At 46.3% G+C, this 16,684-nt stretch overlaps 1 protein-coding gene across 1 annotated transcript; it reads right to left on the bottom strand.

Moving 5' to 3' along the window:
• Positions 1–18: 18 nt before the first annotated feature.
• Positions 19–13,926, bottom strand: Inhbc (inhibin subunit beta C). Its single transcript, XM_021175051.2, has 2 exons — positions 13,446–13,926; positions 19–1,546 (listed from the first exon to the last, which is right to left on the bottom strand). The coding sequence occupies exons 1-2, from the start codon at positions 13,759–13,761 to the stop codon at positions 804–806; spliced, it is 1,059 nt and encodes a 352-aa protein (XP_021030710.1). The 5' UTR covers positions 13,762–13,926; the 3' UTR covers positions 19–803.
• Positions 13,927–16,684: the final 2,758 nt, after the last annotated feature.

The following is a 16,684-nucleotide window of genomic DNA, read 5'->3' on the forward strand; positions in this document are numbered from 1 at the left end:
GGAGCCATAGCCTGTAAATAAGTGACGTAGGAGATATTCTTTTATTCTTCCTTCTTTTACTTTGTGACAAAGGTCTTAATGGCGTAACCCAGGCTAGCCTAGAGCTAGCTGGCCTCAGTCTCTCGTGTGCAGGGCTGGACTTATCCATGTGAGCCACTAATGCCTGATGGAGTTTTTCTGTGTTATCCTAGGCTTTAGTTTCCAACCTGAGTCTCCTTTTGGTCAAACTCAGCTGGAAACTAGAGGAATGTCCAACCAACGAGACTTGGTATGTCACCCCCCCACACACCCCCCGAGGGCAGAGGAGGGCAGAGAACACTATATAGTAGCACATCTGGGCTCAGGTCTCCAGATTTGAGAGATGAGCCTTTCTTTGGAAGGCAGCAATATAATCTTCAGTGACCCTGAGAAAGGGGTTCTTCGGAGAGCCACAGAACTCAAGGGGAGACATTAAGGCAAATCATGGTGGAGTAGGAACCTTCGGGTGGCAGGGTCAGGTACATAGTTGACTAAGGGATAGCTAAGGGTGTGTTTGCCAGGAACAAAATGACATTGCTGTGGTTGGCAGTGGATTAGCCTCTATCTTAAGGCTGAGGATGGGTGTACTGGGTCAACCATGTCCCAGGAGAGAGAAAGGCTGTTGGTCACTAGTGACTCTCTTTAGAGGTGGATCCCCTGGAGTCCACAGAGGGATGTCTGCATGCTTAGAAAGAAGGTGTTTCCATTCTGGACAGAAGTGGGAACAGAGTTACCCTTTCCCGAGGAAGGCCATTCTACCTCAGGCAGCCTGTATCACCCATAAGCTAACTACACCCGCAGGCCTCGACCACCATGTCAGGTATATCCGTCTTGACAATGTTGCTGTCCCTGTCATAGTAGAGCAAAGACAGAGGGCGCCGAGATGTAGGCACGCAGCACGAGCCCCTGCCAGTGGTGCCAGCAGCTGCGTTGGCTTTGAGCAGATTCAGCACTGCAGTGTGAAAGGAGGCAGAGATGCCAGGCATGCCTGCCACATGTAGTGGGCACTGCCCGGTGCAGAAGTTCATGGCATAGCCTTCAGGCTGGATAATCCAGTCATGCCAGCCAATCTCACGGAAGTCTACGAAGAACTCTTGTCGGCAGCACATCCTGGACGCCCCCTGGCAGTCGATACCTCGCCGGCGAACCCGATGCTTGCCCTCAACCCTTACCTGGGCTGCCACAAAAGGCCTGTGGGAAAACCCACCCAGGATCAAGGAACTGTGGGCCACCTGGCTTTCTGGTACCAGCTCCAGAGTGAGGTGTCCCTGGCTGCAAGCAGCTTGAGTTTCAGGTCCCAGGAGAAGCTGGTGCCAGCCACTGGCATCCACCTGCACCACGTACTGACTTGTCAAGGTGAGGTTGGTGTCATACGGTCTTAGCACAAGAACTCTTATATTCATGGTCTGGGTGGCATTGTGGGGGAACTGCACGAAGAACATGAAGCGGGCCTGCCGGACCTCCATGCCGCCGGCCGTTCTACCAGAGAAGTGGAACTCGAGCCGGGTCTGGTTGATGCTGGAGAGGTCTGTAAACATCAGAAGCCACAGGGAAGTTATCGCAGCCTTCGGAGTGTCTGCTCTACCAGCCGCCTCTGTTCTCAGCATACCTTTCTTCTCCCTTTGTTTGAGATGATGGCTCATGCAGCCCAAGCTAGCCTTACACTCAATATGCAGTCAAGGACAACCTTGAACTGATGGTCCCCCTGCCCCCACTTCCAGAATGCTGGGTTATAGGTTTAAAATACACACACACACACAAACACACAGATGCACACAGACATGTGTGCACACAAACAACACACACGCAGATGTGCACACACAGAGACACACACAGACAGACACAAATGTACCACTGTGTAGCATCACTATGCCCAGTTTTTGTTTTACTTTATTTTAACTGGTTATGTTGTGTGCCTGTGTATGTGTCTATGTGTGTGGGAGCAGGAGCACACATATGACAGCATACATGTAGCAGTTAGAGGGAGTTACAGATGACTGTGAACCATTGTGTGGGTGCTAAGCATCAAACCCAGTCCTCTGGAAGAACAACAAGTGTTCTTAACCACTGAGCCACCTCTCCACTTCCTGAATTTATTTATATTGTTTCTGGAGACTGGATCCTATATATCCCTGGCTGGCCTAAGTTTCCATGTAGCCAAGGCTAGCCTTGAACTTCTAATCCTCCTGTCTCTATCTTCCAAGCTCTAGGGTTATAGGTGTGTGACACAACACCTGTTTTCTTTTATTAGTGTGTTTGTGGATTATTAGTGTAGTGTGGATGAGTTTGTGCTTGTGTGTATATATGTGTGTGTGTATGTGAATGTGTGTGTGTGTTTAAGTGCCTGCAGAGTCCAGAAGAGGGTGTTGGATCCACTGGAGCTGGAGTTAAACATTTTTAGGACACCAGATATGAGTGCTTAGGAACTGAACTTAGGTCCTCTGAAAGAGCAATAACTGATTTTTTTTTTTTTTTGACACTAGGTTTCTCTCACTATGTAGCCCAGGTTTTCCTGAAACATACTCTGTAGACCAGGCTGGCCTGAAACTCACAGATCCACCTGCATCTGCCTCCTAAGTGATGGGATTAACAGCTTAACTATGTCTCCAGCTCTAAGAATAAGATGTTGTACTAACAAATACCTAAAAATTGAGTGGCTTTGGAACTGAGTGGAAGAGAAAAGAATTTGGAGAAGGGTGTGTGTGTTAAAGAATAGCCAAGATTTCCATCAAGTATAGAGGGCAGTTCCATTAAGAGTTAAAAAATGGGCCGGGCGTGGTGGCGCACGCCTTTAATCCCAGCACTCGGGAGGCAGAGGCAGGCGGATTTCTGAGTTCGAGGCCAGCCTGGTCTACAAACTGAGTTCCAGGACAGCCAGGGCTATAGAGAGAAACCCTGTCTCAAACAAAACAAAACAAAACAAAGAGTTAAAAAATGGATAATTATCAGGAGTCAGGGGCAGGCAGATCTCTCTCTGTGAGTTCAAAACCAATGCAAAACATAGCAAGTTTCAGGCTGACCAGGGCTGCATAGTAAGACCCTGTCTGTCTATCTGTCTGTCTGCCTGTCTGTTTGTTTTTTCCCTCCTCCTCCTCCTCCTCCTCCTCCTCCTCTTTCTTCTTCCTCTTCCCCTGCCTTCTTCCTGCCTCTGCCTCCTGAATGCTGAGACTAAAGGCATGTGCCACCATGCCCAGCCATAAGATCCTGTTTCAAAAACCAAACCAAACATTCAACAAAAAAGTGGAGAATCATAAAGTCTGATGCTTCTTAGAGATGAGTTAAGTGGTTATAACTACAGCATTAGTAGAAGAGACTGGAGAGATGGCTCAGAGATTAAGAGCAATGGATGCTTTCCCAGAGGATCTGGGTTCAATTCCCGGCACACACGTGGCAGCTCATAATCATCTATAACTTCAGTGGGAATCCATGGCCTCTTCTGGCCTCTGAGAGCATCCAACATGCCTGTGGTTCACAGACATACATGCAGGCAAAACACCCACACATGTAAAACCTTTAAAAATTGGTGGTGGAGCCAGGCATGGAGGCAGATGTTTATGATCGACCTCAGCACTCGAGAAGCTGAGGAGAGAGACTGTTGTGGATCTGAGGCCAGTCTGGACAATCGGACGAGACCTTTTCCCAGGGGGACAGGGGGAGGAAAATGTTAGTAGAAATAGGGATGGAAAAAGAATTCCGTTGAAATCTCATATGGAAACAGGAACGTCTGATATTTTTACTGGACGCTGGAATAAAGTCTATTTCTGTTACAAAGGAGCCATTAGCTTGGCTGGACTGTCATGGGGGTTTATGACAAACAGAAAGGAAGGAAGGTGAACTTGGATCACCTGTGAGTCTTTACCAAGCAGAGAAGAGGTGAGTGTGGTCATCTGGTGGGAAAATGTCTTCGTGATCTTTCCGTTTGACTTTTGCTTTTTTTGGGACATGGTCTCAGGTGGTCTAGAACTTACTGTGTGTCAGAAGATCAACACTGAAGTCTTGATTGTCTGGCCTCCACTGCCGGAGTTAGGGTTACAGGTGTGTGTGACTGCTGGGAGTGAACTTAGGGCTTACCCTGTGCTAGGCGAGCACTCCTACACTGAGATGATCCACCACACTGGGAGTTCTCCCTTGTTTTCCTGGAAGGATTTCCTTTGTACCTTCAGAGCGAAAGTTCTTTAACTGCTCCAGGGCCTCCTGCCTTCCTCTCCTTTAACTCGATGTTAAAAGGGATCCTTGGCTATACTGTGAGTCGTCCTCAACATAATCTTTGTGTGAGTGATTCTCATACAGCTAGGTCAGGATAACTGCATATGGAGTCTGGACCTACAGACTCAGGCATCACCGAATTCACGCCTACATTCTGCCTAATGGTGGCACACGGGTGTCCTGCCAGCACATCATGGTCCAGCTGCTGTAACTAGAAGATCTATTCATCCCTCCTTCCTGTATGTGAATTGCACCAATGGGAGGACTCCTTACTTCTTGCCTCTACAAACCCTGCGATCTTCTCCTCCCCACATCTGATCCCTCACCAGAATGATTCTAAAGGGTAGTAATGCTAGCATCTTATTTTTTTTTTTTCGAGCTGATATTTTGATACAGGTTCTTACCATGTAGACAAAGATGGCCTTTACATTTTTCAGTAGCCCAAGCCTTGAATTCATGATGCCACCCAGGATTAATTAGAGAGGGTGTGTGCTACCACACCTGTCTGGACTTCCCTTTATTTCTTCTTCTCCATTACAACTGCCCACTTCCCTATCCCTCTCACACTTCCTACTGAAGGAACCTCTGCTTGCTTAGTGCTGGTGTTACCGTTGTGTGCCACCACAGCATCTGGCTTTTGTTTCATCTTTGTAGTGCTGGAAACTGATGGCTAAGTTCTATTGATGGAGTCCTCGCCCAACATGCACAAAGCCCGGGCTTCCATTCTCAGCACCGAATAAAACAAGACAAGGTGTTGCACATCCATAAAATCCCAGCCCTGGAGATCAGGAGGATCAGACCTTTAAGGTCATTCTCAGGTATAAAGGAGTTCAAGGCCAGCATGGGCTACAGGAGACAAAAATAAGGGCTAGAGAGAGAGGCTCAATGGGTTAGAGCATTTACTTCCACTGGACTCAAGTTCAAATTCCAGCATCTGTATTTGGTGGCTCACAACTATCTGTAAGACCAGCTCCAAGAGGCTCTGACCCCTATGAGTTCTGTAGGCACCTGCACTTCACTTACATGTGCACACACACAATTAAAAACAATAAAAATGAAATCTAACAAATAATGGAACAAAACTCAAAAACAACAAAAGACTGTTACAGCATTGGTCCTTAATAACCAGTACCTTCAAACATTCATAACTTTATGCAGTACTTTCTTATACAGATTCTGGACTTGCAGAGGGTTAGCCAGTGAGGCATTAACAAGCACTACAGTGTTTTAAATGATGAGAAATCCTTCAGAGAGAGCCTGGAGGACCAGGGACTGGCACAGACATTCAGGTTCCATTTGGCCCTCAGATGGATATAGTAGCTTTAGTGGCCTCAATCATAGCACCCAGATCGTAAAAATTGTCCAGTCAAACTAAGTCAGGACAAAAATCACGAGAAAAATGAACTGCTGTAAGACAATCTGTTAAGCTAAGTGTGATGGCTCCTCATGCCTGTGTTTCTTGTAGTTTGGAAGCTGAAGCAGGAGGATTGTCGGAAAGTCTAGGTCGGCCTCACCCTACAGAGTGAGATTCTGAAAAATAAACAAACAAAAACAAAACAAGACAAAACCAAACAAAAAAAAACTATGTCAAAAATATAAAAAGAGGGGCTGGAGAGATGGCTCAGCGGTTAAGAACACTGACTACTCTTCCAAAGTTCCTGAGTTCAAATCCTAGCAACCACATGGTGGCTCACAACCATCTGTAATGAGATCTGATGCCCTCTTCTGGTGTGCATGAAGACAGCTACAATGTACTCATATAAATAAAATAAATAATTCAAAAATATAAATATAAAAAGAAAAAGGTTGGTATGTCAGGGCTGGGGTGTAGTTTAAGCATCAGAGCGGTTGCCTAGTGTGTGTGGTGAATGGGACTTACTGCCAGGACCACAAATGAACAAAATTTCCAAACAGCAGCAGCAGCAGCAGCAGCGGCTGTTTTTTGTTGGTGTACAATATTAATAATTCACAGAAATAGGAATTTGTATCAGAAGTGGGGTGCTACCACCATAACCTTGTCTCCTTTCCCTTGGGGCTCAGAGGCAGGCACAGCTAGGAAGGACAGAGAAGAGCCTGTAAGCAAAGACAGGGAAAACAAGGAGGCTGCAGTGGAACTTGGAACTCAAGCTCTGGGTTGTCTATCACCTGTAGTAACTTGGACGACAGAAACCATTTCTGACTAAGTTGTGACTTTAGCTAGAGAGATTTCCTGGCAGGATGCTGAAATCATCTTATTTTAGCTTCCTGTGATGAGGCATTTCAGGACACATGTGCTGGAGGTGGGGGTGGGGGAGGGTGGAGGGTTGGGGGGATGGGGGAGGATGGGTTGGAGGTGGGGGTGGGGTGGGGCAGGGAGCCAGGAGTAGTAACTCTGTAATTCTTGTAGCATTTTGGGAGCCTGAGGTAGGAGGATTGCTGTGAGTTTGAGGCCCACCTGGGCTACTTAGTGAGTTCTAAGACATCCTGGACCACAGCATGAAGCCTTCCTTCAAAGAAACAAAATGTAACAATCACACACACACACACACAGACACACACAGACACACAGACACACACAGACACATAACCTACTTACATTCCCAGCAGAATTTAGAGAAAATATTTCTAAAAGGACTTGCAGGACTGAAAAAATAAAATCCCTTTTTCTTTCTTTTTGGCTGACTCCATGATTAAGAGCCTATGCTTGTGCAGAGAACTGGGTTAAATTCCTAGCATATATATCCAGTGTCTCACAGCTGACTGTGACCCCAATTCCAAGAGGTCTGATGCCCTCTGACCTCTATAAAGTATACATAAACTTATACAGACACACACACACAGGTTTCTTTGTATAGCCCTGGCTGTCCTAGAACTCACTCTGTAGACCAGGTTGGCCTGAAACAGAGAGATCTACCTGCCTCTGACTCCCCAGTGCCCGGATTAAAGGCATGCACCACTTTGCCAGGACAAAAGGCTCTTAAAAAAATAACCTCAGGGGCTGGAGAGATGACTCCTTGGCTGGGAGCACAGACTGCACTTCCAGAGGTCCTGAGTTCAGTTTCCAGCAGCCACATGGTGGCTCACAACCATCTGTGATGGGATCTAATGCCCTCTTCTGGTGTGTCTGATGACAGCTACAGTGTACTCATATGTGAAGTAAATATATCTTTTAAAAAAATAAATAATGTCAGGACAAAAAATAAATAAATAATAAGTAAATAAATAAATTCCTTGTTGGCTATGAGTGACTGGATCTCTAAGTTCAAGTCCAGCCTGGTCTATATAGAGAGTTTCAGGTCAGCCAGGGCTACATAGTGAGACCCTGTCTGTGATGGTTTGAAGAGGGATGTCCCCATAGCCTCATGTGTTTGAATGCTTGGCCCATAGAAGTGGCACTATTAGGAAGTTCAGCCTTGTTGGAGTAGATGTGGCCTTGTTGGAGGAAGTGTGTCATTTTGGGGGTGGGCTTTGGAGTCTTATATGCTGAAGCTATGCACAATGGGATAGGCTCCTGCTGCCTGTGGGTCAAGACATAGAACTCTCAGCTCCTTCTCCAGCATCATGTCTGCCTGGATGCTGCCATACTTCCTACCATGAGTATCATGGACTAAACCTCTGAATCTGAAAGCCACCCCCAAAGAAGTGTTTTCCTGGGCTGGTGAGATGGCTCAGTGGGTAAGAGCATCCGACTGCTCTTCCGTAGGTCCTGAGTTCAAGTCCCAGCAACCACATGGTGGCTCACAACCATCTGTAATGAGCTCTGACGCCCTCTTCTGGTGTGTCTGAGGAGGGCAATGGTGTACTCATATACATAAAATAAATATATAACATCTTTTTAAAAATCTGGAATTCGTTTGTTTATTTACTTATATATTATATATTTAGTTCTCTGAGACAGAGTTATACTATGTAGCCTCAAACTCAGAGACCTCAGTTTCCCAAGTGCTGGAGTAACAGGTGTGAAATACCTTGCCGGCTTATGGTCCGTCCACCCTGATAGTACAGGGCGCATTATATCTAATTGAATAGAGTATACTATATTACTTAGAGATCCATGGAGTCCTTTTTAAAATTTATTTATATTTATTTATTTATTTATTTATTTATTTATTTTCGAGACAGGGTCTCTCTGTGTAGTCCTGGCTGTCCTGGAACTCACTCTGTAGACCAGGTTGGCTTCAAACTCAGAAATCTGCCTGCCTCTGTCTCCTAAATGCTGGGATTAAAGGTGTGTGCCACCACGCCTGGCTAGTTTATTTTTTAATCTTTAATTTATTGGGGTTTTTTTTGTTTGTTTGTTTGTGTCAGGATTTCTCTGTGTAACATCCCTGGCTCTCTTGGAATTCGCTCTGTAGATCAGGCTATCCTCAAACTCACAGAGATTTGCCTGCCTCTGTCTCCTGAGTGCTGGGATTAACAGTTAAGCCACCACTGCCCAGCTCATTTAGTTTATTAAGAAAATATTTTTAATACAGAGTCAACCATGAGCATCTGTGGCAAGGACGCTTAGGCATGTTTGGAGCCCTGAGACAGCCATTTTGGTTTTAGTTTTGCACCTCCCCTACAATAATGCACTTGGTAATCTAGTTCTTCCACCTGCACAAGCTTGACGCCTCTCTCCCAACAATGCACACAGCAATTTTAGGGACCCCCCGCCCCTTATTTGCATTGGACTACATCTCCCCCATCCTTGAACAATGGTACGAGTTCTCCTGGCCCTGATAACAATCAAATTCAGAGAGTTTCCACTCAACTATATTCTCAGTGTATTCGGGTATGAAGAATGGAAGGACTGATGGGGCTGAACTGGCTTTGGGTGCACGTACAGTATGGCAAGACTGTTCTCTATCTGATAATACCCGTTAGAGAGAGACTCCCATTTTCCATCTGATGCCTGTGCATAATCTAGTGTGCTTATGATTAAAATCTGATGCATTATGGAAAGGTCCATGGACAGTAGGAAAGTGAATGTATGGGCTAATATATTAATCAAGATAATGAACTTATAGACAACATCCCTTAGGAGTCAGCTTCTCTCTTTGAACCTCACAAAAGGAAACCCCAAACAATAGCTGGAGCCCAAGTGTCTTTCCTTAGTCATGTGTCTTAGGGTTTTACTGCTGTGAACAAACCGGGGCATCTCTTGTAAGGACAACATTTAACTGGGGCTGGCTTACAGGTTCAGAGGTTTAGTCCATTATCATCAAGGCAGGAACATGGCAGCATCCTGGCAGGCAAGGTGCAGGAGGAGCTGAGAGTTCTACATCTTCATCTGAAGGATGCTAGTAGAAGGTCTTAAAGCCCACACCCACAGTGACACACCTACTCCAACAAGACCATACCTAATAGTGCCACTCCCTGGGCCAAGCATATACAAACCATCACATCATGTGATCCAGTTATCTCTCCTCCACTTAATCTGTGCTATCAATTTGCCCCCAAATAAATTATTTTACTTCTTTTGCAAATCTGTGTGAGCCTTTATTTTTTCATCACTTGGATAAGAACCTGGAAACACCTGGCTCAGACCCCAGCCTCCAGTAACACCTTGAAAGTGAGAGCCAGGCTTAAGAAAAGGCAGTTTAGGCTGGAGAGATAGCTCACCGGTTAAGAGCACTGACTGCTCTTCTAGAGGTCCTGAGTTCAATTTCCAGCAACCACATGGTGGTTCACAACCATCTGTAAATGGGATCTGATGCCGTCTTCTGGCATGTAGGCATACATGCTGTACTGACTAGTTTTGTGTCAACTTGACACAGCTAGAATTATCACAGAGAAAGGAGCTTCAATTGAGGAAATGCCTCCATGAGATCCAACTGTAAGGCATTTTATCAATTAGTGATCAAGGGGAAAGGCCCCTTGTGGGTGGGACCAGCTCTGGGCTGGTAATCTTGGGTTCTATAAGAGAGCAGGCTGAGCAAGCCAGGGGAAGCAAGCCAGTAAGGAACATCCCTCCATGGCCTCTGCATCAGCTACTGCTTTCTGACCTGCTTGAGTTCCAGTCCTGGCTTCCTCGGTGATGAACAGCAGTATGGAAGTGTAGGCTGAATAAACCCTTTCCTCCCCAACTTGCTTCTTGGTCATGATGTTTGTGCAGGAATAGAAACCCTGACTAAGACACATACAGAGAGGACATTCATACACTAACTAAAGAAAGAAAGAAAAAGAAAAGACAGTATAGCTGGGTGGGGCTGGGGGTGGGAGCACACCTTTAGTCCCAGGGTTTGGGTAGATGCGCAGAGTCCCACCTGGTCTACAGAGTGAGCTCCAGGACAGCCAGGGCTGCTACCCAGAGAAACCTTGTCTCAAAAAGCCAATCAAACGAAGCAAAAAAAAAAAAAAGGAAAATAGGCTACGGTTTCTCCAGAGAAAGATACTAAGCCCATGGTTTTAAAGAACATTTTAATAGTCAAGGGAGCACCAGTTGAGACTGAAAGGGATACAGATAACCAGAAAGAGAGAGCTAAGGGCTCAGTCAGTAGAGTGCCTGTCCTGTCCTCCACACTGCAACTGCAAGTGTATGAAAGGAAAAGGGAGAGTGGCTGGGCAGGTGCCTTTGGTCCCAGCACTGAGGAGGCAGAGCAGGTGGATCTCAATGTGTTAGACGCCAGCCTGGTCTACAGAGTGAGTTCCAAGCCAGTCAAGGGCCACAGAGTGAGACCCCTATCTCAACTAACTAAATAACTAAAGTAGAGAGAGGTGGAGAGGGAGAGGGAGAGGGAGAGGGAGAGGGAGAGGGAGAGGGAGAGGGAGAGGGAGAGGGAGAGAGAAATAGCATAGAGGGCTCTGCATTCACTTGCAAACACGGCCTATTTCTTGTTCAAAAGTGGGGACATTTTTTGAAGCAGAGACCCACGAGCTGTGACTGTTGATCTAGAAGCCAGCCAAGGAAACTATCTGTGTAGATTCAGATATGTGCTGAGCAGGAAATCAGGACTTTTATGGATCAGTGCTGGGCTTGGTACTAAATACTGTCCCAACATTTAGGCAAGAGGATCCTGAGACTGAGGCCAGCAAGAACTGTCACAGAGGGAGGTGTTCATGAACCAGTGACTGCTCTGTGTTCTACTCCCCATTTGGTTACTGTGCGTCTGTCTAACTTAGCCTCAGTATGGCGTTAGGAGGGAGGAAGAGATAATTTATTTTTAGGACAGCAGCCTTGGCGTTTTAGTAAATACTTAACAGCTGCTCTCCGGGAGGGGGAATACCTTAAAGCCCTGATTTGCAGTGATTTCTCTACTATAAATCCTATGGGGTCCAATGTCAAGGTTCTAATGCGGCATACGTGAACCCAGGTATGTCCACCACCAGCTGTCCTAAGTCCCATGAGCCTGTTTTAGGGCACCACTGGAGATCCCTGGGCCTGGAGAAAAAGTACCAGAGAAGCCGCATGATTTAGCCTCTGATTTAGGTTAGGAGACCCAGAACCTGATGCTAATGGTCTAATGGCTGGGAAAGTGACATAGAGGAATCCAGAGGGGGTGACTGTATTGTGTGTGTTGCTATCTTGGCTGACCCCAGGGAATGCATCTCCTGGTTTGCATGGTTTTACCCAGTTCCATCCCACCCTGATTCTGGACTTAGCCCTTAGTGACACGCTTTGTCAATGCCACAAAGGTAAACAGAGCATATATAGAAGCTGGACAATCATTTACCCTGAAATCTGCTCTCTTGGAGTCCAGCCACCATGTTTTAATGAAGGTTGGGCTGGAATGGTCAGAGGTTTTATGGGGAAAGGCTGCTATGAATTATTATTTATTTACTTGCTTATTTATTTGCTTGTGTCCCCTCAAAATTCCCTTGTTGAAGCTGAGCGCGTGTCTGTAATCCCAGCGTTTGGGATGCTAAGGCAGGAAGATTGTAAGTGTTTGGCCAGTCAGAGCCAAACTTGGACTGTGTAAGCCAGCTTGGGCTATGTAAGGAGACCCTGTTTCAATAAAAGGAAAAAAAAAAATCATGTTGAAATCAGAATCCCAAAGCGACAGTATCAGGAGGTGTAGCCCGTAAAAGGATACTAGGTAATGAGGGTGGAGTCCTGGAGAGGGGATCCCTGTCCTGTTAAAAGACACTTCACAGAGTTCCCTTGTCTGCCACGCAAAGATTCAGAGGGAAGAGAGTCTTCCTGGACAGGAGCTGAGCCCTCTCTATTTCCTGCTCCTTCCTAGTTCTTGCCATTCTAAAGACTTTATATTATATATTAACCCATTTAAGTCTCTAAGCTATCCTCTCATTATCCTCATTTACGAATGAGAAAACTGGCTATTAACTACCCAGGTCACTCAGCTAATAAGTGGCTCTGAAAGAATGGGAGCCCAGACTCGATGGCTGCATAATTTGTGCTGGGTCGTGAGGGGAAAGAGAGTAGGTGCCAATCAGGGGAAAGCGGCTAGGAGCATGGTGTGGCGCGTGGCACCGTCTTCCAGACCAGAGAGCGAGTGAGCTTGCAGTAGCTTTTAAGTCTTCTAAGATCTTCTCATCTTCTCTCCGGCTCTCTCCGCTATGGAAGTAATTCTTTCTTTATCTTTTATCCGTTGTTTGTTTGTTTTCTAGACAGAATTTCGGCGTGTGGCCGTGGCTGTCCTGGAACTTGCTCTATAGATCAGGCTGGCCTTGAACTCAGAGACCCCACCTACCTCTGCCTCCCAAGTTCTGGCATTAAAGGCATGCGCCACCACCTCCCAGCTGTAGGCCTAAATTTCTTTACCCTTTATCTTTCACACCTCTTTCTGAGTTTTTATTTGACATTGTCTGATGTGAGGACCCGAGGTGCGGAGAGATGTTATAATCTTGGTGTCTTACTTTTTCTCTCGTTACAGACATGGGGTATTCTTGAGGAAGAGGAGGCGATTGAAAGATCCTGGAGTCAGAGAAATCACAAACTGCCCAGTAATCAACCCTTGGCCTGGGGACTGGGCAGGCTCACACAGGGAGGGTTATAGATGGGGGGGGGGGGGATGGAGAGGGGAGGGGGGAGGAGGAGAGAAAGAGGAGGGAAGGTGAGAGAGACAGACAGAGAGACAGATTGAGAGAGGTTTCTAAAGTGAAACTAACAGCTCCCAGCTCCCACCAAGTGAACCTGACCTAATTTAGAGAACCTGGGGCTTAGGAGCCCCCAGGTGCGCAGGCGCAGAGTGCGGGAGCAGGATGGTTTTGGCGAGGATGAAGTCAGAAGCTAACTAGGGAGGAGACTTTCTCCTTCCTAAGGTCAGGTTTGGGGCCAGAGCTGCGGACCATGGACCTACCTGTGTCAGCAAAGCTGATGATCTCATATTCTTCTTGTCTCTGGTCATGCTCCAACAGGGTTTCCCGTCGAGGCCCTCGGAGGCGCTGCAGCGCAGTCTTGAGAGCCCCTCTGGACACAGGCCGACTGAGTATGGGGCGCTGGCTGAGGTGCAGCTTGTCCAGGATACTTTTCTTGGCCAAATCGAGAAGCAGCTCCCGCTGGCTCTCCAGGTCAAAGGTGGCACCCCAACATGCTGGGCATGGACCCTCAGTTTTGGGGTTCACTACTGTGGCTGGAGTCAGGAACAGAAGAGCCAGGAGCAAGGAGGAGGCCATTGCTGGAGGATAGCCTCCTTAAAGGACCCAAAGCCTATGTTCAGTGTCTCCACGGGAGTGGCTTCAACTCTGTCCTGGGCACCAGGGATCCTGGGAGGAGTGTGACTGACCTCCGACTGGCATGACTCCTTTTTGTCAGAGATACAGCGGCCAAACATCTGGCGTGAAAAATGAAGCCAGTTCAGGTGGAACTTGGCAGTATTCTCCTGTAGCCAGTGAAAGTACAGAGGGGGGGGGGGGGGTTGTGTGGATTGTTTGAAGAAAGAAATGTCTTGCTTCTGTTGGGAGATTGTTAGCCAAATGAGCTGCCAGACCAGGGGACAAAGGTTAGAGCCTTGCTGTGAAGCCTGGGGGAAAGGTGTTGTGAGCAGAGGCTACTTCAGGGGCTGAGGCTGGATAATCACCAGAAGTCAGGACTTAACAGTCTCAAAAAGAAAAAAAAAAAGTGACTTTTTGTGTGTGCATGGTGTGCGGCTGAGTCAGATTTGCACTCAGTTTGGGCTTACTTTGAACTTGCTATATAGTGGAGGTTGGTTTTGAACTCCTGCATCTGCTTCTCAAATCTGGTCTCACGGGCATGGACTACCGTGTCCAGTTAAGAGGCTGACTCCTTTGTTGTTGCTTGCTTGTTTGTTTTTGAGACAGGATCTCATGGTGTAGCCCTGACTGGCCTGGAACTGGCTATGTAGACCCTCCTAGTCTTGAACTCACAGAGATCTACCTGTGTCCGTCTTGTAAGTGCTGAGAATAAAAGTATATGTCACCACACCTGCTTAAATGGTGACTCTTAAAAAAAATTAAAATAAAACAGAGGCACTTTAAAGTTGCCTCTTCCTCGCTTCTCCTCCTCCCCACTCCTCCTTCCCCTCCTCCTCCACTTCTCTTTGTTTTCTTTTTCTTCTTCTTCTTTTCTTTCTTTCTTTTTTTTCTTTTTTTTTGTTTTTTTTTTTTGTTTTTGTTTTTTGAGACAGAGTTTCTGGAATTAACTCTATAGACCAGGCCACCTCTGCTGCCCAACTGCTGGGATTTTCCTCCTTAGGGTTTTCAGCCCAACCTTCTTTGTTAGTTCAGGTTGGATTCTGCCCACTAAGTCACAGTTACCATCTGAAAGTTAAGGAAAGGGGAGAGAAAAAGAAATGTCCAAACCAGATGTTCTTAGTGTGCCCCGTCAGAAACATAGGTGGGCGTGTCAGAACTGTTGAGAAAACAATAGGTTTGCAAGCATGTCAGTTTCTTTGGTTGCAATTTACCAAGTGATTCTAGTTTCCCCAGATAGCCTGCAAGGCTGTTGGTAATCAACAATCTTCTTTGCAGAGCCTTATTGAATACAGAGGCCAAGAGCTGACATAGATACAAAGAGTCACCGTGGGTGGTTACATATTAACAACTCAGCTGGAGAACTGCTGGAGACTAGGAGAGCCTCTCGGCTGAGCTAGAAGATATAGGATTGCAGGAAAGCGAGAGGTAGGACTATCTCCCAAATAGATGGATAGATGGAAATATGGGCCAATGGAGGTCTGTACAAGCAGAACTGTGCTGAGCTGACGTTGTGGGGGACATTCAGGAGTTCTCTGACTATTGGTCCCTTGATGGTGACAAGTTATCTAGACCATCCACCACAATGTTAGTATCTGTGTTAGTGACTGTGTAGAGCTCCGACCCTTCTCCCTTAGTGTATGTACTATGGTCACCCTGATCTTCCGTCTTTCCTTCCTCCCTCCCTCCCTCCCTTCCTCCCTTTCTTTGTTTTAAAAGATTTATTTATTTATTATTGTATGTACGTTTCAGACACCCCAGAAGAGGGCATCCAATCTCATTACAAGTGGTTGTGAGCCACCATGTGGTTGTGGGATTTGAACTCAGGACCTTTGGAAGAGCAGTCAGTGCACTTAACCACTGAGCCATCTCACCAGCCTAGGCCTGACCTTTCTAATTAAAACTTTTTAAAGCAATTTATTTGCCTAGTGTGAGCCTGTATGTGTCCTGTGCACATGGTGCCACAGGAATTTCGTGGAGATCTGTGAACAACTAGAAGTTGTTTCTCTCCATCTACCATGTGTGTACCAGGGATCCAACACTCCCCATTAGGCTTGGAAACACATATCTTTACCTGCAGTGCCATCTTGCCTACTCTTTAATGTTTTTTTCTTGTTTGTTTGTTTTGTTTTGTTTTGTCTTGCTTGCTTGTTTTGAGATAGGGTCTCACTATGTAATGCTGACTGTCCTAGAACTCACTATGTAGACCAGGGTGGCTTTGAACTTACAGAGATTTGCTTGCCTCTGCCTTCTGAGTGCTAGGAATAAAGTCATGTGCCACCACATCTGGTGTTTTTTTACCTTTTATTTATGTATTTATGTATGTATTTATTTATTTATATTTCTTTTTTTTTATAAAGATTTATTTATTATATATGTAAGTACACTATAGCTGTCTTCAGACACTCCAGAAGAGGGCGTCAGATCTCATTATGGATGGTTGTAAGCCACCATGTGGTTGCTGGGATTTGAACTCAGGATCTTCAGAAGAGCAGTCAGTGCTCTTAACTGCTGAGCCATCTCTCCAGCCCTTATTTATATTTCTTTTCGGTTTTTTGAGACAGATTTTTCTCTGGCAGCTCTGGCTGTCTTGGAACTTGCTCTGTAGACCGGCTGGCCTTGAGCTCAGAGATCCCCCTGCCTCTGCCTCCCCAGTGCTGGGATAACACCACTCAGCTTATTTCTTTATTTTTGTGTTTGTTTACATGTATTGCTTACATGTGTATCTGTGGACCACATGTGTGCGGTACCTGTGGGGACCAGAAGAGGGCATCATATTTCTCTGAGACTGGAGTTACAGCTGGTTGTGCTGCCATGTGGCTACTAGGAATCACACCTGGGTCCTCTGAAATAGCAGTGGGTGCTCTTAACCACTGAACCATCTTTC

Source organism: Mus caroli, unplaced genomic scaffold, assembly GCF_978045245.1.
Source record: "Mus caroli unplaced genomic scaffold, Mus_caroli_1 scaffold_9, whole genome shotgun sequence".
NCBI lineage: Eukaryota > Metazoa > Chordata > Mammalia > Rodentia > Muridae > Mus > Mus caroli.

Bases quoted from the DNA above. Each gene is read 5' to 3' on its own strand.
- Inhbc (XM_021175051.2), bottom strand. From the start codon at position 13,761: ATGGCCTCCTCCTTGCTCCTGGCTCTTCTGTTCCTGACTCCAGCCACA. The intron at 1,547-13,445 runs GTAGGTCCATGG...TGATGTTTACAG, and splicing joins CATCAGCTTTGCTGACACAG to ACCTCTCCAGCATCAACCAG.